The sequence below is a fragment of the Silurus aristotelis genome, assembly GCF_946808225.1.
Source record: "Silurus aristotelis genome assembly, chromosome: 28".
In the NCBI taxonomy this organism is placed as follows: Eukaryota; Metazoa; Chordata; class Actinopteri; order Siluriformes; family Siluridae; genus Silurus; species Silurus aristotelis.
This window is the reverse complement of record NC_139601.1, coordinates 13177937-13203581: the sequence shown is the minus strand read 5'-3', so window position 1 is coordinate 13203581 and position 25645 is coordinate 13177937. Positions and strand designations below refer to the sequence as shown.

The 25645-nt window shown below is 38.3% G+C and overlaps 1 protein-coding gene across 3 annotated transcripts in view; it reads right to left on the bottom strand.

Moving 5' to 3' along the window:
- Window positions 1–25645, bottom strand: part of asic1b (acid-sensing (proton-gated) ion channel 1b) — a 348288-nt gene that overhangs the window by 49442 nt on the left and 273201 nt on the right. The window contains exon 1 of one of the 3 annotated variants that reach the window (XM_083534481.1): window positions 20742–23696. The exons of the other annotated variants lie outside the window; for them this stretch is intronic. Within the exon in view, the coding sequence (XP_083390607.1) occupies window positions 20742–21326 (585 nt within the window). The 5' untranslated portion in view covers window positions 21327–23696. Of the gene's footprint in view, window positions 1–20741; window positions 23697–25645 lie in introns of those variants that run through there. 3 annotated transcript variants of the gene reach the window in all.

Genomic DNA, 25645 nt, shown 5'->3' with positions numbered 1-25645 from the left:
ATAACATAGAGCTACATCACACAACATAGAGCTACATCACACAACATAGAACTACAGCACATAACATAGAGCTACAGCACATAACATAGAGTTACATTACACAACATAGAGCTACAGCACATAACAGAACACAGAGCTAAGGACTAAAGTAAAACTTTCTAGCCACATAAAAGTGCATTGTGCAATCTAATTCAAACTGTACAAGACTGTGCAAAGCGGACAGTGTGGGACAGATACACAAAACGCATAATAGGGCAGACCAGTAAACCTAATGTATATCATGTTATACAGTACAATGTGCAAACGAGAACTATAGACAAGAGTGTACTTGTAAATATATCTAAATATATATAAAATGGGTGGTGCTGAGGACATGGATGTGTATAAATAGAAATGTATGCCTATACTGTAGTCTACAATAAGGAGAAACTTTACTTCATGGCTGCACTTAAATACTGTACATTCTAAAGTATCATGTTGTTGTTTTTTTTTGTTGTTTTTTTACTTCACTACATAGCATTGCAGCAAATCTTGCTTTTTAATCCACTATATATATATATATATATATATATATATATATATATATATATATATATATATATATATATATATATATATATATATAAGTGCTGTTCCGGGCAACTTTAAAGTGAATAAATAAATTGCATTAATTGAAAACCAGGCACAAGACCAGAAACAGTAACCCGATGGTTCCAATGAGAGTTTTTGTGGAGAAAACGTACCCACACTGTGTGCCTGTAGCAACAGAAACCTCTCCACAGACAGATATTTTGTGCAGGAGAATGGAACATAGAAATGCATCAATTATTAATAGTATATAAAAGATAGTGCTCTTACATCTTTAACTTTTGATAGTGAAGTCTATTTTGTAATTTTGCTCAAGATAAATTGTAAAAGTAGCAGGTTTTTGTTAAAACAGGGCATTTGTACTTCTGCCAAGCAAAGAAACAGTGTAATTCATCCATCACTGAAAGACTACTGTTGCGTTTCTCTGAGAGAGAAAAAAAAAGAGGAAGAAACAGACTGATGTATCTTGCAACACACACACACACACACACACACACACACACACACACACACACACACACACACACACACACACACACACACACACACACACAGAGCAAGATCTTAACCTGAAATGAGGTGAAAGTTGTGCACTACTAACCACCCCTTTTGGGTCGAATTCCATGTTTTTATTTGTGTGTGTGTGTGTGTCTAAGTTACATTTTTGAAAGTGTCCTCCGTACACATACACACCAGATTTTACAGAGTGTAATGCAGTGCCAATATTTGTATGTTTGTTTAGTGCTCCAAATATCTGTATATGCATGGAATATAAAGCATAATGCATTTATATCTTTTTTTGTTCCCCCTCAAAATTAAAAGCTCTGGGGGGAAAAACAGAGGTAGGAATGTCACATTGTCACCATGCGCTCTGTGAATGATATCGCTAACAGTTTCTCAACCTCAGCTACAGCTATTGTTCAGGTCTGTTTTTTTTAACCTGCTCTCACAGTATTTATTATTTGCAGAGAGTTCTGTAAAAGTGTCTGTGAAAGTGGTTTGTGAAAGGAGGGCAGCACCGGAGTAGGTGATTGGTAGGTATTACAAACTTTGGGCTGAGCAGTGTTCTATGTTTCAGTGAGCAGCAGTACCATTAAGGTGGAGGAAGAGCTGAAAAACATTGTGTGTGTGTTGATGTGATAAAGAAGGAAAACAATGAAAAGTGCAGAAAGAAAGTGAAGGGAAAAAATAAAAGCCTTGTTCTTTTAGTTAATCCCAGCCTGTCGACATTTCCTTATTCCCCTCTGAATTAAGAAGAGTGCTACAGCATGCTCTGTGCCCAATGTTTATGTAAAAATCATGGTCTTTCTTTATCCTGTGGGCTTTGTATCTGACTAATCACTCGCTTCCATATGAAGGTAAAATCCCGAGATTTTATAGGTTTGGTACGTGGACAAATCTATGTTTAGGAATGAAACTTTCAACCGGACAAATCATCTCTTTTTTTATATCCATTCTATTTACTAACTAATTTTACTTACCCATGTGAAACACGTCACTGTTTTGACAGCTCTTAGTTGGAGATACTGAAAGAACACGACTTGGAACAATAAGACTTTGTGTTGAGTCTAAATGAGTACTGTTTTTGAACGTACTGAGGGAATTAGTTTTGATTTGAACTAACTGGGACTTGTGAATGGTGTGAGTCTTACTGGTTCAAAAAGAGGTAAGTGGAGTGGAGCCATGGTGATGAAGAGACTGTCACACTTTTGTGCACAAAGCAAAATCCACAGTTGACAGAATTTGAAAAATAGAATAGCACTGCTGTTGTAATTTCAGATAGAAATGATGATTGAATATATTTTTTTTCTCTGTACAGTTTACACATTGTGTGTGGCAATTGTTATTTTTGATTTACTGACTTACTGAGGTTTGCTTGACAGATATATTCATTTGTTTTTTTGTTCGGTTCTCCATCCTTCTAATAAGAATAGAGAGAGGGAGGATCAGTGCACTGGGGTGAAAATTACCACTGCTAGTTCTAATCTGGATAAGATGATTTGTGAATCTTTTAGGAATACATAAAAAAAATAACAAATAAGAAATAAGAATAATGAAAATAAAAATAGAAATAGTCTAATTATTTTATAATTATTATATAATACATATCTGTAGTTGTAGCTGTTATCTCTCATTATCGGTCCATTTCAAATAATGTGTTTGTAGTTATATGCCTACATTTAAAAAATACTATGAAAAAATGTACTATGGAAATAAGGTAATTAAGAATCAACTCTGCATCAAATGAACATGCAAGTTTCCTAAAGGAGAGATACTGAATAGAGGTGTATGACTTCTAACAAGAATAATTATGAATAAAAGCTATAAATACTAATGAAGATCTGTGGACAAGTCTAAGCCTAAGCAAGGATGAAACAAAATAAAATAATTGATGGAAGCTAAAAAAAAATATAGGTGCTTTTTTTTTCCAGGTAAATCATATTTTTTATAGAATTATGCCCCGCTATTGTGACCTCCTTTTTTGGTTATGTTAATGCTAAGTCACACTCCATGGACTCATGAATAATCATAAAGGTTCCTAGACAAATAAAAAAAAGAGCTCAGATAAAGGTGTTTCATGGCATTTGGGTTCATTACTTCATCTTGCCAAGAAATAGCCAATGACTAATTTGAAAGCACAGTTCCTTCTCTGTAATCAAGCAAAGTCAGAATACTTTAAGGTCGACAAGTTACCGTTAAAGTCACTGTGTTCTACATTATTCACGCGACAAATTGCGAAGCTGTCACTTTAACCCTTACAAGGATGTGTCATGTCTTGTACTTTAAAGATGGTCTGAAATACAAAGAGTCTTAGCTGATCAGCAATGTGGTAGCAGGGCCATGGATGAAAATCTTCGCAAGTCATCGGGTAATGTTCATGTCATACATCAGAATGGAGAAAAAAATTGATTAGCGTGATTGTTGCTGTAAAGTATTTTCAGCATTTATGGAATTTTTTTGTGCCATTTAGCAGACGCCCTTGTCCAAAAAGCTTTGAGTCTCTAGCAATGAATAAATCTACACTGGTATGCTGGATTACAAACTTAAGATAAATCAGACTACAACTTTTGATTTTATAAAGCAAACTTGGAAAGTGCTAATTTGAGTGTTTCAGGAAGAGGTAGGTCTTCAACCGTCGCTTGAAGATAGCCAGGGACTCTGCTGTTCGGACATCTAGGGGAAGTTCATTCCACCACCAGGGTGCCAGAACAAAGAAGAGCCTTGAAGTATACTAACCTCTTATTCTAAAAGAAGGTGGTACCAGTCGAGCAGTGCTGGAGGATCTCAGACAGCGTGGTGCAGTGCGAAGTGTGATGAGGTCTCTGAGTTAATATGATCCATTTTTGGTCTTGTATTCAAGCATCAGTGTTTTGAATCTGATACGTGCAGCTACTGGAAGACAGTGGAGGGAGCGCAGAAGTGGGGTGATATGGGAGAACTGGGGCACATTGAACACAAGTCACGCAGCTGCTTTTTAGATTATTTGCAGTGGACGAATAGCGTTCAGAGGAAGACCTGCCAGCAGAGAGTTGCAGTAGTCCAGGCTTGAAATGACAAGAGACTAAACAAGCACCTGGGCAGCTTATGTAGACAGAAATGGTCAAATCCTTAGGAAGCTAACTGATTAGCTTAGCTTGCTAGATTAGATTCTCTGCTATATTGCATTGCAGTTAAATAGCAAGTCATTGATTAGAAAAGTCATATGTGTCATGAAATGTTTCTTTATCAGTCCCCTAATTTACTGAATGACAGTTGGCATGATAAGTACTTGGCCAAAACGTAAAAAGTAAATCCAAGATAAATGCAAAAAACTGAAGGACTCTCTGAAGAGAATTGCTGGCAAAGTATGTCACAGTTGTCATGACGCTGATTCATACGACCAGCTTCCAGCCAATGAAAATGAGAAACAATATGAATCAATTTAGCATATGTCTTTGTTGGGCAGCAAAATCGAGCAAAGTTCTGTGTTCTGTGACTCTCAATTGCGTTCGACCTCAAGCATGAAGACAATGACAGAATTAATGTATGTTTTGTATTTTTAAAAGGCACTGCAGGCCACACACTCAAGTTTTCCCTAAAATGCATTAACCTAATGAATGGAAACCTGAGCATACAGGTTGAAAATAGGGGTGTGCATATTGATGCCCCTTTAAATATGTCAACAACACTGCAACATACATGTAGAAGATCAGTAAATGGTTTACTGTATTGTGGTCAGTCACAGAAGCCATCAGTTCTTAAACTGAAACTGACAAGCAAAGCTGTCAAAACGGATAAAGTTAAAATGGACACATATTCTTCACTGGGAGTAGAAAGCAAAACGGCCTCACCTTTTTCAGTCAGTGTGGTAGGCATAGTGGCCACGTTTTCTTCCCAGGGCATGGCAAGCAAAGTGGCCACACGTTTTTTATAGTTGGGGGTGGGGGCTTGCTTTTGGACTAACAGGAAGGTTGTCATGTTACTTTTACTAGAACTAACTAATAATTCATCAATTTCCTTAAGGGATAAATGTCATTATGCTTAATTGCAGTTTTCAAAGGCAAAAACCCAGGCTCAAACCAAAAGCAGGCATTGTCTACCAGGGTACACATTCAGCTAGTTGCAACACTTATTCCAATATTTTACAACCTTCTGGCCTTTTGAAGGATCCTGTATTCCTTACAATAGATTACTAGCTACTATACACCTTCTAAATAAAATATACCACCCAAACTTTAATGTTCTTTTAGAAAGCCCAGCCATTTTCATCGTTATTGAATTGGCAGCATTGAGTGCACATAAAGTCAGCACGAGTGAAATGCATTCATTGTTCTTTAAGTAACAAGAAACCATAGTCTAAACAACATTCAAAAGGGGTTGTGGAATACGTTTGTCCAAGAGATAAAAATCCCTTATTTATACCATTTCCACTCTTGCCGTTTAAGATCATCGTTTTGAAGAGGCAATAAACATAACTCTAATCCTTTAACGCCTTGAGCGTCGGAGTGGTTTAGTGCACAAGCGCCTTAACCAGCCTTGAAGTGCTACAGTTATCTTTGAGATATCTTTGAGAACAAATGAGGGCAAATATGATAGGGTCTAGTTGCTGTGGTAACATATTTGATGGAGAGAGAGAGAGGAGGGCTGATGACCTTGTAATAGAGAAAACTTGTCTCTTTTAGTTGCATTTTTGAAGCAACAGTTGTGTCTGTAAGAAACAGGAACCAGACGACGTTGACTATATCCAAGTCACGGTCAAAATCTGAATATTCTTTAAATCATAATCCAAATTTTAGTAAAAAAAAAAAATAATAATAATAAAATAAATAAATAAATAAATAAATTCATAAGTCAGAAATTGATATTCATGAAACGTTATTTGCATAAAAAAAGCTGCAAGATCGAGGGTAGAATGTGGTTTGGGATGCACCCCAATTTGTCACTATTGTTAACATATAACAGCACAAGCCATAAAATAATAATCAAATCTGATCTCTAGCTATATAACCAAGTTTATAACTAAACTGATTCTCTTACACAAATAATTTGCTTGCTGCATTTGCAAAGCAACTCGTTGCCATTTCTTGTAAGATATTTTGACCTTATACGAAGAACAAACCCAACAAACCTTATACGTTCCAGGTTGCTGTAATTATACTATAAATATCATGCGTTCAACATGGAATGGCAAATACACAAAGTCATTTGAACCGTGCTGCTAGGCAACTGGAAAATGCATTTGCTTTTATAACTGTTATAGCTGTTTTTGAAGCTAATAGTTCCAAAATCATTGGAAACATTACTTTTTTCTAAAGAAATAAAGCGGGGATCCTACATGGAAAAAAAACTCATTATTAACCTGTCATTACATTTACTTTTACGAGTACTTTTTAGTTATTTTAATAATTTTGAGTTATTTGAGTTATTTATTGCAAATGGTAAATACTTGACTTGTGTCATTTAATAGGGCATTTAAATAGTATTTTTTACTTGTTTATTTCATGTAGGGGGCAGTAGTAAGCACTGAATGGATTTTAACAATCAGCATCCACTATTTTAACTTTTTCTTTTTTTGATCTTCAAAAAATAAATACAATTTAAAAATTTTATCTGGAAACTCTGACATGTTTGAATATATGAGGATTCTTTAAAATACAACTGCACAGCTTTACAGAGTTACAGCTTTACAATGTTATAACTTTAAGATATTACATCAGTGTTACGCAGCCTTACTCTGTTACTGCATATTGTAGCTCACAATTTGAAAGACCATTTTAATAAATAAATAAATAAAAAGTTACTGTATCCAGTTTGTCAGCAATGTTACACGGTATTACTGATGTGGTATTGAAAACACTGTGACATTATTTTATATATAAACACACAAAAATGAAGTCAGTAAAAAATCAATGATGTAACACTATAAACAGTCAAATAAACGTCCATTACTTGAGAGTTGCATTTGCCTTATAGCTCCAGTGCAAAGCTAAGGCAGCATATTTGAAGTGGGGAAATTGTTATACATGAAATTGAATTAATTATTAGTTCTTTATTAGTTCATTATTGTTAGTATTGTTGTTTTATATGCCAAATTAGTTTACTGAGCTACAATTTCACTTACCATCCAGTAATACATGTAAAATGTGACCATCATGTTAAATGGATGGTAGTAAATTAGCCCTCCAGCAGGTAAATTTTTTTTTCCTAAAATCTGTGAACACCTATTTTTTAGATGACTCCGAAGTCATATTGACTGTAGGCTGCCAGTAAAATACTCTCCATATGCACATAAATAGCTAACATGCCGCAGATATCACCTAATATAACAGAAAAGCGATATTTCAATGCAGCACTATCACTCACACACACACACACACACACACACACACACACACACACACACACACACACACACACACACAAACACACACACAAACACACACACACACACACACACACACACACACACAAACACACACACACACACACACACACACACATTGCAATTAATGCACATTTAGTCTTGGATCAGGAGAGATAAACATAAAACCAGTCACAGACTATAGATTGTTCTGTTTCCACCAGCGAGCCCAGATTGATATAGCCAGCTGTACTCATCCCACTTCTTCAAATGACAGCTATTCCTTTCCAAATGAATAATTCATTTGTAGCCAAAAGACATATTTCGAAAAGCTCAAGGCTTGCTTGTTTGAAAAGCAGCATGGAGGTGGCAAATGTTCTTAAAGGCTTTTATACCATGGAGTTGAGCAGCTAGTAAGTAACTGTGGTTGGTAAACTGTTTTCCCTTTTGAATGTTGCGCTTGAAATGGATCTTTTATTAAAGTTGGCCACATTGCCAATGAGAACATCTTGGCAAAGCGAGTGGTAAAATATACACACCAAGAAGAAAATACCAAGAGAACTAGCATATATGGGTGGCTCGTAGCTTAAATGATAAATTATGCACACACTGAACTGATATTTAACCTCGATTTGCAGGAATGTTTGGATTTATAAGCTTCTGAATCACTCTATGGGCTTATTTTCTATCATTGAAGGGCATGATGCCATAGACAGACAGTGCAAGACAACACAAGAAAGTGTTGGACAAATACACAAAACACAAAATAGCGCCGCCTGTAAACCTACTGTATATTACACAGTGTGGTGTGTAAAGGAGAACTGAGTACAGGAGTGTACCTTGTAATTTAACAAAATGCAAATAAAAGGGTTTGTGCAAAACAGCTTTAGCAGCAGTCAAAAAGATGTGCAAAAAAACGCATGTAAACAGTTTGTAGTAATGATATAATATGGGGTGGTGCTGAAGACATGGATGTGTGTAGTGAGTACGGTTGTATGTTGAGCCCGGGTTGTACAGATCAGTCAGACAGTTGAGTGTGTGTGCGTGAGTTTCAGTTCAGTTCTGTCTATTGAGGAGTCTGATGGCTTGAGGGAAGAAACTGTTACACAGTCTGGATGTGACGGCCCGAATGCTTTGGAACCGCTTTCCTGATGGAAGGAGGGTGAAGAGTGTGTGTGAGGGATGTGTGGGGTCGTCTACAATGCTGTTGGCTTTGTGGATGCAGTGTGTGGTGTAAATGTCCGTAATGGAGGGGAGAGAGACTCCAATGACCTTCTCAGCTGTCCTCACTATCCTCTGTAGGGTCTTGCTATCCGAGACGGTGCAGTTCCCAAACCAGGCAGCGATGCAGCTGCTCATGATGCTCTCAATGGTCCCTCTGTAGAACGTGGTCAGGATGGGGGAAGGGAGATGGGCTTTCCTCAGCCTTCTCAGGAAGTAGAGACAGTGCTGAGCTTTCTTGGTAGTGGAGCTGGTGTTGAGTGACCAAGTGAAGTTCTCTGCCAGATGAACACCAAGGGATTTGGTGCTCTTAACGATCCCCATGGAGGATCCATCGATGATCAGTGGAGAATGGTCGCTCTGTGCTCTTCTAAAGTCAACAACCATCTCTATCGTTTTGGCAACGTTCAGAGACAGGTTGTTCGCTCCACACCAGGCTGTAAACCATTGCACCTTCTCTCTGCACACTGTCTCATTGTTCTTGCTGATTAACCCACCACGGTCGTGTCATCTTCCAACTTGATGATGTGATTTGAGCTGTGCATTGCTACACAGTTATGAGTCAGCAGAGTGAACAGCAGTGGACTAAGCACACAGCCCTTAAGGGGCCCCAGTGCTCAGTGTGGTGGTGCTGGAGATGCCGTTTCCGATCCGGACTGACTGAGGTCTCCCTATCAGGAAGTCCAGGATCCAGTTACAGAGGGAGGTGTTCAGGCCTAGTAGGCTCAGCTTCTCAATCAGGTGCTGAGGGATGATTGTTTGAATGCTGAGCTGGAGTCTATTAACAGCATTCGTACATATGAGTCCTTGTTGTCCAGGTGGGTGAAGGAAAGAAGGGTCGTGGAGATGGCATCATCCGTGGAGCAGTTTGGACGATACCCAAACTGCATGGGGACCAGTGAGGGTGGAAGCTGGGTCTTGATGTGCCTCATTACGAGCCTCTTAACGCACTTCATTACGATGGGTGTGAGCGCGACGGGATGATATTCATTGAGGCAGGAGACTGTAGACTTCTTCGGCACCGGAACGATTGTCGTCACCTGGAGGCACTGCGCTGCTCAGGGAGATGTTGAGGATGTCAGTAAAGTGGGCCAGCAAACATATCTTCACTTATCTAGACCCGTGCTAGTGACCGAACGGTCGGCAGCTTATATACCAAAACAGGCACATTTGCTTCAGGCTGAATCAGAATGGGATTATTCCCTGTGCCTCTATCATACCTCATCGCATTTGCATTCATCTTCCATCATCATAAGCGTGTGCTTTTTTATTATTTTGGTGCTATTATGTGCAGAAGAGTATATGGCATGTGCATGTATGTTCATGGTATGGCACAATTTGTCAGAGCTACAGGAGAGAGCAGCTTTCTCCTTAATCACAGTGTTTTTCGAGGGGGCAAGGAATTCATGGTAAATGTGTGTAGCAGAATCAGATGACATCATTAACCAAAACATGTACAGCTTCATTTTGCTTCCCAAACAAGGGCAGACCTGGGTATGAGTTAGGGTTAGTTTTAACAGAAGCCCCATAGTTGTGATCTTAAGCCATTTTGCAGTAAACCATATGTAAGCAGTCTTTATCTTGTTTTTGTCTGTATTTTTTTTTCCTGTGTGGGTTTTTAGCTGCGAGTTTTAGCCCTGCCCATTAGTCCCCCTGATATAATTTTTGTTCTCATCAAATTCATGCATTCATTCAAAAACGAGATTTGATTTTGCCTTCTAAGTTTAAAATTGAGTCAATTTAATGTAAACAAAAGCAAATTGCAGAGAGAGGTCTTACAAGGTAAAGAAAGAATATATAAATAAATTGTCCAGCCATGCAAAGTATAATTATGATGACTCAGAATTTTGGAAGGCCTTATTACATGTTATATCACTTGCATCAATGACAGAACATGTTTGAAGCTTTTGAAGCAACAAAACATTTTTTTTAGATGTCTTTCTAGTCACCCTGGACCCTGGGACAGAACACCCAAATTCAATAGTAACTAATTTTTTTGGTCTTTTGTATGTGATCCCAAGACTGATTTTTATTTCTCCTGCTTTACAGAGCCATAACATTTGTATTTTTACCGATTAGGAACCACTGAATTTTTACCAGTCTGCAGTTCTGCCCCTGACATAACATTATCATTTCGTCTATGAACTGTCTTTATTTGATCCTTTTTTTTGTCTTCACAAGCTGCCTGTGCTTTTTCTTCTTTCTAGTCTGACCAACACACGATGTTCTTTCTATTCTTTCAGATTGGAGGGGTTATGAGACGGCTCTGAGGAGATCGATAGAGGAACAAAGATGGCCGGAGGGACACTGTTGTGCTCAGTGATGGTTTACTCAGGAACAAATCGATGCCGATGATGCTATCGACAGGCAGAGTGCTGGGAGTCACAGATATTTCTGATATAGAGGAGTCAATGATGTAACGCTGAGCAATTTGCTAGGATAGTCTCACATGGGGAAAGGTGCACTATTCATTTGTCAATGTCATGACGGTGGGAAAGAGCCAACTCCCAGTCTCTATGCCGCTACTTTTCCTTATCCTCCTTCTCTCTCTTAATTCACTGAATTGGCTCTGAGCCACAGTGACTGCTGACTAGCCACATTGACTACAATAAAATCACTGAGGTTGTACAGACTGAAAACCCAACTTCCAATAGTACATTTTCACATAAGAAATATTTTATTTTTATGTTTTTTTCCCATGCTTTTTGATGCTGCTATATTGTTTTATGATTCTCTTACAGATTTCAACAAATACTGCAGATCTTCCTGTGGTCTGTCACCTTTTAGTTCCATTGGGTTACATCAGGTATGGCAGATACAAGACTATACAAGATGACTATATGAGTAAATTTCTCTATTTCTAGCTATTTCCCCAAACAATTTACTGCCGCCTAAGCAAATGAGAAAACAATGGCACAGATTCTCTCAGGAGTGCATTTGTTCCATTCTTGCTAATGTTTTGCTTTTAAGACCATTAAAGCTTAATATGTTACCATTTAAAGCGTGGCCCATTCCTCTTTAGCCCAGGAATGTACATTTTGTTATTTCTGTCTTTTTTTATGTGAGTGTGATAAATAATGACAATGCAACAATTATATGGAAATGTCATTCTTTCATATCTAAGTTTCTTGCACTTTTTCCTCAACATAAAGACACTTCAGGAAGCTCTTTTCGATCGACTCCTGACAAAACCAAAATAAAATTAAGGCTGAGTTTAGATTTGAAAAAAAGCTTCTGTTAGCGCTTTAGGAAGGCAATAACATTCCCAGTACCAGTATAGCCTGCATACATGTTATGGTCATGTGACCTGTTGTTGATCCTGCACACTACAACATGCACCATGTAGGATATTCAAAATAAAGTGTCAATCTATATGAGTTATACAGATCACTTATCCTATGCAAATAAATCAAGATTACTGCAGATATTCCCTGGGACCATTACCTAAGAAACAAACACTACATAGCCAAAATTATGTGGTCACCTGACCATCACAGCCATGCAGCGATTGTCAACAGTGTAGTGACTGGGCAGGCCGGCCATTTCATGATAGATAACACTCCAGCTGACTGTTTCCTCTTTAAATAATGTTCACAGTGCTTGGGCTTGGATGTAAGCTTTAGGTCATTGTCTTGTAAACGGAAGTTGGTTCCAATTAGCCACAGTCCAGACATAATTGCATGGTGTTGATGGATAGAATGGTAGCCATGGTGGTTCAGTTTTCTTTTCACCCAGAATATGTCTCCAACATTCCTTGTTTCAAAACAATCCCAAACCATTCAGTTTTTACCACCATGACTGTGGGTGTGAGGCACTTTGCCAAAATCTTCTAATTACGTTTTTTGAGACATTCATTGTCCAATTCTTGTGTGTTTTCGCCTTTTCCCTGGTTAGTTGCATAAAAACATTAGGAACATGCATGTGTCTCAAAAACCAAAGACTAGGTGTTTCCAACCTTTTGACACGCACTGTAAAGCACAATAATATGTCTTTGTGTGCTGCAGGATTTAAAAAATCCTCTTTCATTTACTGACCTTACTAATGCTCTGCACACATATACTGGGGCTAAATGGCAGCAAACCTTCATAGCTACATTCCAAAATCGAGTGGAAAGCCTTCCCAGAAGCGTGAAGGTTATTCTATCATAAAAGAAGGGACTAAATCTGGAACTCACTGCTGCATTGGCAAATAGATATGGTGCACTTTTTAATGCCTTTAAGTTGTTTGCTCCTCTGCTTCCTACTTCAGTCTCAAGGGCGCTATATGATAGTAATAAATGAGCAGTAACAGCAGTAAACAACAAGCTGGGCATTAAACTTATAGACAGCGCGCCAGAAAAAGTATTTAAACATACAGCTTTGAGGGACTAAGCCAGAAAATAAAATTAGGCCTGCGATAAAATACAGTTCTAATAATAATAAGTTTATGTCCCCTTCCTGCCAGAAGTAATGAAGCCAATCAGGGCTCAGATTCAAGATGGCAGAAATGCTTAGGGATGCACATTTAATCATTTCAAATCAATACAAAGTCTACGCTGCCAATTATGCTACTACTTTAGACATTTGCTCCTTGTATTATGTGTCTGCAGGACATACAAGGAATTATCAGCGGATAAATTGGTCCCTGTGGAGTCCGTGTCTTAATACTCTTTAATAGGGAACTTTCACACAAGGAATTATTACTTATTCCTAAAATGGGTACAGTCTTTGTGTTAACTGCCTTCATCTGCAGGCAGTGAATCCCAGCACAAATGACAGTTTTATATCCTCCCAAAAAAAGTCCACATAAAATAATTCAATCACCAGTCATTCTATCTAATGCTCTAAATCTTACATGTGACCAGAATTATCAATAATGAAATTATCCAGAGACTGCAGTACTGTACTCCATTCTGTATAACAGGTAATTACTTTCTATTGTAGAAGCAACATTTAATGGTAGTAACTCGAATACTCTTTAATACAAGTTACACAAATTTGTATGGTCCTGTCAAGCAGCAATTTCAATTTCTAAAGTATTGTCCCTTGAAAGGATATACAAAAATGGTTGCTGAAATGTGTGGTGTACTCACTTTTGTGAGATACTGTATGTCCCAAAGTGTTTTATGCCTCTTATTAATCAGCAATTCGATTACAATGTTACAATTAATTAATTAGTGAAATTTTTTTAAACCAATATATACTTAAATGTTTAATATTTTATTGTAAATCAAAGATAAAGTTTTTAACACAGTAAAACTTTCTTTTCGGCTTCTCCCGTTAGGGGTCGCCACAGCGGATCCTCCGCACGTTTGATTTGGCACATGTTTTACGCTGGATGCCCTTCCTAACGCAACCCTCCCCAATTTATCCGGGCTTGGGACCGGCACTAAGAGTGGCTGGGGATAGTTCCCTGACCGGGAATCGAACCCGGGTCGCAGCGGTGGGAGCGCTGCATCTTAACCACTAGACCACCAGTAATGTGTTTAATCTAATGTGTTATTGTTTCTATAGTAAGAGCTGATATTATTGTAGATTAGTTGTGTATAATATATACGTCATGACTTTGTTAATCCAGTCTATTTCTAGTTTTGTTTTAGTTTCTTTTTTGTTATTTTATTATTTTTATTTGGCTGGTAGGAGTTATGAATGTCTGGTAAATCAAAAATTACGTTCATTTTAAACCCTGCTAGTAATATATAAATATATTAAAGATTTAGAATTTGTTGATATAGTACAGTTTTCTCTATTTAACATAATTAAAAATGTCTAAGTATCTGTTTCTAATGAAACAATATCATATAAGAACAAACACATTCATATAAAAAACTTTCTTTCGGCTTCTCCCGTTAGGGGGCGCCACAGCGGATCATCCGCATGTTTGATTTGGCACATGTTTTTACGCTGGATGTCCTTCCTAACGCAACCCTCCCCATTTATCCGGGCTTGGGACCGGCGCTAAGAGTGGCTGGGGTTGGTTCGCCGACCAGGGATCGAACCCGGGCCGCAGCGGTGAGAGCGCCGCATCCTAACCACTAGACCAGCAGGGACTCGTTAACAAACACATTCATATAATATTTGTAATATTACTTTTGTAATGCTGGAGACTCAAGACTTCAGCAGCATTGTGGTGTAAAATTATAATATTATACAAATATTGTAATACAGACAAGACTGCAGGCAATACTATGTAACATTTTTAAATGCTTGAATAAATGAATGTTGAAATAAGATGCCCTCATATTGGGTGTGGCTGAATACTATGAAGAGGACAATTGGTTAAAGCCCCTCTGTCTGGGACTCGCAGGTTACAATAATTAAACACAACAGTGAACACAAATCATTAGGATCAGGATTGTTGAACCCAACATGTACACACCTACCCAATTATAGCAGGATATACAGAGACAAACTAATCAAAAAGTAACACAGTACAGGTGAACACTATCAGGTAAAAAAATAAATCCTTGACAGGACATGAAAAAAAAAGAACTGGAAAATAAAATAAAAAGCATGTACAATGAAAATGGGAAAACTGGTTAATGTAAAAAACACTACTCACATTCTCAATTGTCTGTTTTGATGAGGTAATTATAAAACACTCTCTACTGCTAGCTAGATAGTGTGTAGACAAACAAGGAGGTGACCTATGTTTTTTTTTTACTTGGCTTTGCACTTTAGACATATATGTTAAACCCAAAAAAATATCTGATCTCCACTTCAGCCACTGCTCGCAGCCTTGAAGTAACCATGGACAATCAATTGTCCTTTTTCTCACATGTTGCTAATGAGACTGGTTCTTGTCGGTTCCTTCACTAAAACATCAGACGAATTTGACCATTCCATCCACACAGGCTGCTCAGGTGCTTGTTTAGTCTCTTTCATTTTGAGACTGGACTTCTGCAACACTCTGCTGGCAGGTCTACATCTGGACATCATTCGTCCACTGCAAGTGATCCAAAACGCAGCTGCGTGGCTTGTGTTCAACTTGCCCAAGTTCTCCCACACCACTCCACTGCTGTGCTTCCTCCACTGGCTTTCAGAAGCTGCACTCATCAGATTCAAAACACTGATGCTTGCCTACAAAGCCAAAAATTGTCTTCTTACCTCATAGACCTCTTTACTCCACGCACTGCACCATGCTACCTGATTTCTTCTAGCACTGCTTGACTGGTTCCACCTTTTCTCAGGATAAAAGGTAAGCATACTTCAAGGATCTTCTCTGTTCTGGCATGAAGGTGGTGTAATACATTTTCCCTAGATGGCCGAACACTGTTATTGGCTATCTTCAAGCGACGGGTGACTTCCTAAAACATTTAAACTACCGGTAACACTCTTCCTAGTTTGCTTTGTCTTTGTTTAGGAAAAAAATCCTTTAAGTTGTAGGCTAATGTTATCTTAAGTTTGTAATCTACTGAACCCGTGTTGATTTATTCATTGATCAAGACTTGCAGCACTTTTGCACGCCACTCTGGATAAGGGCATCTGCTAAATGCCGTTAACGTTTATTTACGGCCTTTAGCGCAGGATGTGGTAGTAAATCTAATCATGCGGAACACAGAGCAGGTATACACAGTCAGGTAACAAACAAATGACAGGACAGTGACATTCTAGGACTGAGACAGAAAATCAAAACAAACACATGGTGGTTATCACCATGGAAACCGTGACGCAAATGGGGAACCTTGGACAGAGGGAAGATTTGTTGCTGAATTTCGTGCTGTATATTATGGCCCACAAAGCCAACATCTTCCTGGTTATAAAGCTATCACATATTTATTTTTAATATTTAGTGTTTGGGAGCATAAATATGACCATACAATTGACATTAACCCTGGCTCCACTGGATTTAATATTTGTTGTATATTTTTTAAACCCTTTTCCAAATGAATGCATGCAACTGTATATAATCTGGATGAAAAAAAATATCTTCAAAAAAACAAGTTAAAACACAGGCGCAGTAATTTGTGCAGGCATGTTTTGCTCTGTTGGCATCAGGGGAAAACGCTGCTAAAGATAGTGGGGAACATGCTGGAAATGGAAATGAATCATACATGGGGAGTGAGTTTCAGCTCAGTAATTATGATGTTTCCTTCAAGCCCAACTGTGCCACAATCTCGCCACTGATAGTGCGAAGTGTGGGCAATTTAAATGAGACAATCTACGCAAAGGCCCCTCAGAGACTCCTGTAACCCACAAGGCAGTTGATCTAGTTTCAACTGTGCAAAGGCTTTGCACTTTTAAATTATCCTGTAATTGAATTATGTGGTATGAAAAATGAGTATTAGGATGCAAGTGCATGAGTGTGGGTGGGAGCAGGAGAGAGAGGTCTGAGGTGGGTAAAAATGTAAAACTATGATTCATGCTGAGCGCCAGAATATATCCATTAATGTAAATGTAATGAAAATGGCAGTGAAGCATTAAAAACTCAACCAGTGAGGGTAAAAATTTACAATAATAAACCTATGATTTATTTTGTATTTTCAATCATTTTAGTCTGACAAAATTTTGCTAGAAATATGTTCCGCTAAAAGTAAGTAAATTAAAGGAGCTTTTATTTGTCACATGTACACAACAGTAGAGCGAAATTCTGTCTTCGCATATCCCAGCTCATTAGGAAGCTGGGGTCAGGGTGAAAGGTCAGCCATAATAGAGCACCCCGAGAGCAGGGAGAGATAGTGGCCTTGCTCAGGAGCCCGACAGCAACAGCTTGGTGGTGCTGGGGATTGAACCCACCGCCTCATTACATTTCAAATTTTATTACAATTTGCTACTTCTTTTTTTTTTATTATTCTTATATGATCATAGACCCAATCACCAGATACTATAGGCTGGGTCTATGAAAACTATGATACATTTGACATAATTCAACAATATTTATATTTTATTCTACATTTTGGCCTTCTTTATTCACCAAGATGGTGCTTTTGTCCAGCAAAAACTTTTACAAAATGATCTAATTCAATGTATAAAAAACAAAAAAAAAAACCTAAAAACTTTTTGTGTTTCATAAAAAAGCTTAACATGTTTTGCATGAATGCATTGGCTGTATTTTGTTATGATAATGAACTGTATACATTCTTTTAATGGAACACATTGTTGGCATGTTAATAGCTTGTGTTCCTTTAAAATGAAGAAGAGAACTGCAGAAGATTATCATTAGACATACATAAAACAAACAACAGGCACGTTAACATTAAAGCAGTGTTTTTTTTTTTTATTTTCAGTTAATGGATTTCACTGATTTTCATTTAGTGCTGAATTTAAACTAAAACATTGTTTGTTAAATATAGTCATTCTCACTATTCTCTTCTAATATATTAGAACTCCCACTGGTTATTTGATTTGAAAAAGGAATAGAAATGGTGGCTGTATGTTGTCTGTGGAATATTTTTTAATCATAGAAAGTGATTGCTATGTGACTTCACCGGTAGTAAATTCTAAGAAAAATGCTGTGCTTCGAATTTTGCTAATTCAAGCAGTTTTCCGGAATCAAAAATAGACAATAGAAAACATTTTTTTAGGAAGCTGAAGAAAAGCAATTTGCAATTTGGCTGCAAAAAAATGTGTAAAATCTTCTTCTGTCTGAAACAAAATATTGTCATCTAACAGTGTTGATGTAGTGGTAATGGAAGCTTGTTTGTTAAGACTTTGGACTTTGGATTAGAAGGTCATGTGCTCAAACCAACAAGTTGCCACTGCTGGGCTCTTCAGCAAGGCCCTTAACCCCTCAACTGCTCAGATATATAAAATGTGATAACTGTAAGTATCCGGGCATCTGCCAATGTATTGACATTTTTTTACAGGGAGATGTGTATTAAACTTTTATAGAAGGAGTCTCCAGTTTTAGAAATGTACCATTATATGAAAGGCTTAAAAAAAAAGTGTTTCAAGTTCCTTGAAAACATAAAGGATAAGTTTTATCTTAAATTCAAGACAGAAAAAAAAGACGCTGATTAAAAAATATTTGTGATAACGGGAATTACACTGTCTCATAGAAGTTCAATAATAGTAAATATTAGCTATGCTAAATTGTCTAAAAGTACAACAGTTTTTTTTAATTTTTATTTTATTATTTTTTTTTTTTACGTTTCTTTTAATTTCACTTTGCTTTCCAAAATTGAAAAGATAAAATCATTTGGTGGAATTTAATATGTATAAAGTGTATGATTATAATATTCCACTTGGAATTAAAATTTCCTAATATGGTCTCATCTTGCTATTGTACATATCCATTTTTCTCTTGTACAATTGAATAAACTCTGCATTTTTAATATTTTTATTTTTTTTGCCAGGGTGTCTTCAAATATACCCCTCTCATACTGTTAGTTAGTGTGCACCATTTCATAGAAAACATAAATATACATACTGAAAGCTAATTACAGCCCATGTAATCATGTAGCTCTATTAAACACCATATTTTACATTTCCATGGGAAAGATAGAAGAACACAAGGAAATTATTCTAGGGACAAGGGAGGGTATACTGTTGTTAACCCCCCAAAGGGCATATAATTCCCCCATAATTGTGCCAAGTCACCAAATGTTCGAATGATGAAGTCCATGTTGGATGTAAACATGTAAATATGGTCTATAATAAAAGTGAGATCTTAAAGATGGACAGGCGAGCACAGTAACGTTTCTAAGCAAAAGCAAATTAGGTGATCGCCCAGGGTGCAACCACATGAGGGTTGCCTCGCCGCCGCTCGTCGCCCATTTCCATATTTACCTGTTTTTCTGCTGACGTTTATTATACAGCATATGCTTACATACTTGAATTCAGGAAATATTGCAATGATTATATATGTGTTTAACCTTATTATGGTAGATGCTGAATTATTTGTAAGGTGTGGGGTGGAGCATTGTGCTGGGGGGGGAGGAGCCTAGAGTGCCAAAAAGGCCAGAAACGGCTCTTTGTGAAAATATTCATGGACCTCTGAACATCATGCTTCATGTGTGGGACCTTCATTACTATTTGAACAAAATACAAAACTTTAAGAAAAAATAAAAGGGCATCAACCGGGTTTTGGTGGGTTGACTATATTTAGGTACAAGAAACATTATGCAAATTTGATTTATATGGTTTATAGGGATATATTAGATTTATAGGGATAAACATCATGTCTCAATGAGCATATCTTCACACAAGAGTTTGTGTGTCCTATTGTGAATGTGTGTATGTGTGTAATCAAGCACAGGTGTATGCACATTTCTAAGAAATTTTACATACTGGCTAAAAGTACAGAAGGTCTACATTTGGAGGCTACACCCTGGTTACAAAAAAAGGTTTTTGAAATGTGTTAAAAAAACAAACAAAAAAACAATAGTTTTGTACAAACGCAAAAAAAAAAGAGAACATTTTCAGAAATTTGAATTCAGAGTGGAATATTGTAATGATACACTTTCACCATAACATTTCACCATATAATTTCATCTTTCAAATGGAAAATGAAAATTTGTGTGTAGCCAATTATGACCATTCATTTTTTCGTTTCCAAAGTGACTTGCCTAGATTCCTATTCTAAACATTTTCCTTACAAAAAGCGGCCAAGAACAACCTAATATTAGAGATGAAGGCTTGCAGTGCCACTGCAAGCACACTGTAAATTGTAATTAGTTAACCTTATTGTAAAAAAGCATGCAAACCGTTTGCCTTAAGTAAAGTGAAATAGTAATAGTGTTTTGTACTCACAAATGCTTATTTAGAGTAGTTTTCTTACACAAGAGTTGCAGTAACTTAAGAAAAACCCTGTAGTGTACTTGATCATTTACCTTATATGTACTTCTTGACTTAGAATAGACTAAACAGTTACTTTTTTCAAAACCTAAATCATCCAAGTGAAATATGTACTGTGCAATATTTCCCTGAAATGAACTGGAAATTGGAATAAAAGTGGATTATTATATTCAGAGACTTAAATGAGTTCATCTTTCAAATTTGGACAAGTATGTTACAGGTGTGTTACAGTGCAGCTGCAGGTCTTGAGTTGAATTTTGCAATGCACCAAACCATATAAAGCCAAATGCAACTTGTTGAAAATGATGCGACCAAACGCGTATACAACAGATCCAATTTGTGCGCGCACACGCGCGCGCGCGCATTCACACACTTACGGTACTGAAGTTGCGCGGGCCGCAGCGCTCGCCCTGAAAGCGGCAGTACAGCAGCATTTCCTCTAGCTGATGCCCGAGTCGGTCCAGCAGCTGACGCATGGAGGGCTGCGCCTCGCGCGGCGGAGGCAAAAAGCGACTGAAATCTAGCGCGCGGAACGGCGTGGCCGCGTCCCCCCGCGCGCCCAGAGCCTCCGCTGCGCCTGCAGCCACCTGCCGGTTTTTGCCGAGTAACCCGAGCCAGCGTCCCGCGCTGAAAATGTCTGTTTTGCTCATGCGCCGCGGCAGGAGCAGGTTACGGTTGCAGATGGTGACCGCGGGGAAGACGAGGCGCGTGGCGTACACCACGTGCGCCTTGGTGTGCACGGGCGCCGACAGCAGGTAACGCACGCGGTTCGAGGACCACGCGATGAGGAGCGCAAACGACGCGAGGAACGCGAGGAGCCAGGCGGCGCGCCGCGGGTACGATCCGCCCAGGAAGACGTGCCTGAGCCCGTGGAAGGTCGTGTGCTTCAGGAAGAGCTCGCTTGCCTCGCGCACCGAGCTGCGCTCGCGCTTCCCGTTCGCCGTCGACTCACTCAAGCACATGTTGAAAAAGAAGTAAAACCGGACAGACGCGGTGTGAGCGCGGGCGCGATCCGCCTCCCCGGAGACTGGGTAGGTTTCCCCGGTGCGCGGCGAAGGCGCATGGCCGCGCGGTGCCCGTCAAAGCGCGCGCGCCCTGTTGCACCGTCATTGGCACGTCGCCTTACGCGCTCTGCCGATGGATGGGGAGGGTCCGCGTGCGCTCCAGCGTCAGTCAAAGACTTCAGCGTCCTCTCAGCTTGATGTCAGAGAAATCCCTCACTCGTGCTTGAAGGCGTGAAGCACAGAAACACTGCTGCTTTTTCTTTCCAGGGAAAAAGTAGTCATTGGAGCATGCTCAGAAACTCCCGAGTGGTCTCCAAAAAAAAACGTCACAGACGTCATAATGCACTTTGGGATGCATTATGGAGTGTGTTATTCTGCTTATAGATGTCTGAGTGATTAAGGAACGACATAAATCAGAGTATTCTTTATAATTAGATTTAATGATTAAACGGAAACGCCTTGGCATCTAAGAATCAAAATTCCTGCCATCACTTACATTATAAAGTATATTCCATTTCTCACTTTCTCCCTCTTTCTTTATGCAACACAGTGTCTTTCTGTCAAGAAACTGGATCGTACCATATCTTAAACCTCTTCCTTCCTGTAGTCCTTTCCATACTGGAAACTGTACATAAATATTTAAAAAGTGTATTCTAACAAGATACATCACTGCCTCAATGAATATGTTATAACTGGCACATCAATTTAACCACGTCATTTGTGCAACAGCAGGAACTGTCTGGGTCATGCTGGTACACAAGATATAATGCGTATTTAACCACAATGAGATATAAATACTGTACAAATACAAGTTCTTTACTATTGAAAGAAGAATCCATTGTAACAGAAATGTATGACTTGTGATCAGTGGTCAGTTATTAATATGTGATGGTTGTTTGGATGCACTAGTGATTGGTAATTAGTCACTGGGAATAAAAGCAACCAGTGATTGGCCAGTGGTTTCAATGACTTAATGTAGGGCAACAATAGTGTTCAGGAATTAGTCATTTGAAACAATAATCAGTAATAATTAATTGTAGAAAAGCAAAAATAATCAGTAATTAATAATGGGGAACAATAGTGATTTGGGTGTAGGGAAAACATTGTTCATCGCTCATAAATCATTAAATTAATAGTGATCAGTGATTGGTCACTGATGAAAACAGTGGTGTTGGAAACAATTTTGATCACTGTGTGATGACTGGAAGCAATAGGGGTCAGTGATTGGCTGCAGGAAAGCAATAGTGTTTATCGACTGGTTAAAAAACAATAGTGATCAGGGATTAGTTGCAGGGAAACAACAACTGGTGAAAAAGCCCATAGGACTTTGGGGGTCTAAAGATTTGGGATAAAATACAAGGTAGGAAATGAAAACTTGGCAGCACTCAAACAAAAACATCCAAAGAGGCAACGGATGTATGTTATGTGATGTAGGTTAATGAACACTTTGTAACTAAAGCTAATGCATTTAATTACCAAAAGTATGCCATATTCAAAACAAATATTAAATATTTATACTGCTCAACAGGTCCATACATTATACTGACTTACTCTCTCTTCCTTTGTTTTTAAAAGCGATTACTTCTTCGGACTATAATATAATATTTAATATGCTTCTGTTTTAATAATAAAAAGAATAGTAATAGTAATAATAATAAAAATAGAAATTAAGAAGGTGATCAAATTATTATTATTATTATTAAGATTTTATTGGTTTTGAACACATTTTCAAAATAATCCAAAAAAACAAGGAAATTTACATTATATACATTACATTACTTTACTATATATTTGTTTATCTGTTTACTTATTTATTGATGCTATTTTCCTTTTCATACAGGATGCTTCTGAATATCAAACAATGTGCTGCCTCACCGGGTTGCTAAAGACAGATCAAATGTGGCAGTGTGCATCTGCTCTCTACTGATCAACCTTCATTTGTTTCAATGTGCGGTTTTCCAGAATGTGGAGTAAACACCAGACTATCTGATTGTTTCGTTGAAAATCATTGTTACAATTAGTCCACCCTGATTATGCCAATCTTCCATGTACTGATCCCTCAAAATGACTACAATATAGTCCAATCTGGCAACCCGTATCTCTTAAGTGCATGACAAGATATCAGATATAAAGTTTGTAAAAAATCAAACAGGTCTTGCTTATGACCTGCTCTGTCAGTTGATAAGCATGAAGTATGTTTCCTGGTATCAGGTTTTCAGGCTATACATGCAATTTACGCAGCTATGATTCATTTTGAATGAATCCCCTGCTCAGTGGGGTTATATTTCTTGTTTTGTGAAAACAAATAAACAATATGTGCATGCTGAAACAAATTCCTCTCACTCAGTCTGTTTAGTGGATTGATGAGATGATTCATTAAATATCACAAAACACACCATATACACAATATCAGATCTCTTAGCACTATATCAAACACATTTACAGTGAGGAAAATAAGTATTTGAACACCCTGCTATTTTGCAAGTTCTCCCACTTAGAAATCATGGAGGGGTCTGAAATTGTCATCGTAGTTGCATGTCCACTGTGAGAGACATATAATAAAAAAAAAAAATCCAGAAATCACAATGTATGATTTTTTAACTATTTATTTGAATGATACAGCTGCAAATAAATATTTGAACACCTGAGAAAGTCAATGTTAATATTTGGTATTTGGTATTATTTGCACACACTGCAGGAGGGATTTTTGGCCCACTCCTCCACACAGATCTTCTCTAAATCAGTGAGGTTTCTGGCCTGTCGCTGAGAAACACAGAGTTTGAGCTCCCTCCAAAGATTCTCTATTGGGTTTAGGTCTGGAGACTGGCTAGGCCACGCCAGAACCTTGATATGCTTCTTACAGAGCCACTCCTTGGTTATCCTGGCTGTGTGCTTCGGGTCATTGTCATGTTGGAAGACCCAGCCTCGACCCATCTTCAATGCTCTAACTGAGGGAAGGAGGTTGTTCCCCAAAATCTCGCAATACATGGCACCGGTCATCCTCTCCTTAATACAGTGCAGTCGCCCTGTCCCATGTGCAGAAAAACACCCCCAAGCTTTATGCTACCACCCCCATGCTTCACAGTAGGGATGGTGTTCTTGGGATAGTACTCATCATTCTTCTTCCTCCAAACACGTTTAGTGGAATTATGACCCAAAAGTTCTATTTTGGTCTCATCTGACCACATGACTTTCTCCCATGACTCCTCTGGATCATCCAAATGGTCATTGGCAAACTTAAGACGTGCCTGGACATGTGCTGGGTTAAGCAGGGGAACCTTCCGTGCCATGCATGATTTCAAACCATGACGTCTTAGTGTATTACCAACAGTAACCTTGGAAACGGTGATCCCAGCTCTTTTCAGGTCATTGACCAGCTCCTCCCGTGTAGTTCTGTGCTGATTTCTCACCTTCCTTAGGATCATTGAGACCCCACGAGGTAAGATCTTGCATGGAGCCCCAGTCCGAGGGAGATTGACAGTCATGTTTAGCTTCTTCTATTTTCTAATGATTGCTCCAACAGTGGACCTTTTTTTTTCTCCAAGCTGCTTGGCAATTTCCCCGTAGCCCTTTCCAGCCTTGTGGAGGTGTACAATTTTGTCTCTAGTGTCTTTGGACAGCTCTTTGGTCTTGGCCATGTTAGTAGTTGGATTCTTACTGATTGTATGGGGTGGACAGGTGTCTTTATGCAGCTAACGACCTCAAACAGGTGCATCTAATTTAGGATAATAAATGTAGTGGAGGTGGACATTTTAAAGGCAGACTAACAGGTCTTTGAGGGTCAGAATTCTAGCTGATAGACAGGTGTTCAATACTTATTTGCAGCTGTATCATACAAATAAATAGTTTAAAAATCATATATTGTGATTTCTGGATTTTTTTTTTAGATTATGTCTCTCACAGTGGACATGCACCTACGATGACAATTTCAGACCCCTTCATGATTTCTAAGTGGGAGAACTTGCAAAATAGCAGGGTGTTCAAATACTTATTTTCCTCACTGTATGTCAAAGATGCACCTAATTTCCCCTAAAAACAGAATTAGAAATTTAGTAACAACCTCAATCATTACTCAGATAAATCCGTGTTGCTGAGTCTGTATTTGAATACTGGAACCACTGCACAGAACCCCAAGTATGTTTTTGCATGTTCTTGCCAAGTTTTTTTTTGTAGGTGTCCTCTAGGTTCTATGTTTCCCTCACAAGAATACTCTGTTGAATAGGTGAATTGATCCATCAGTGTGTGAATGAGTGAGGGCATCTCACCTACAGTCTATA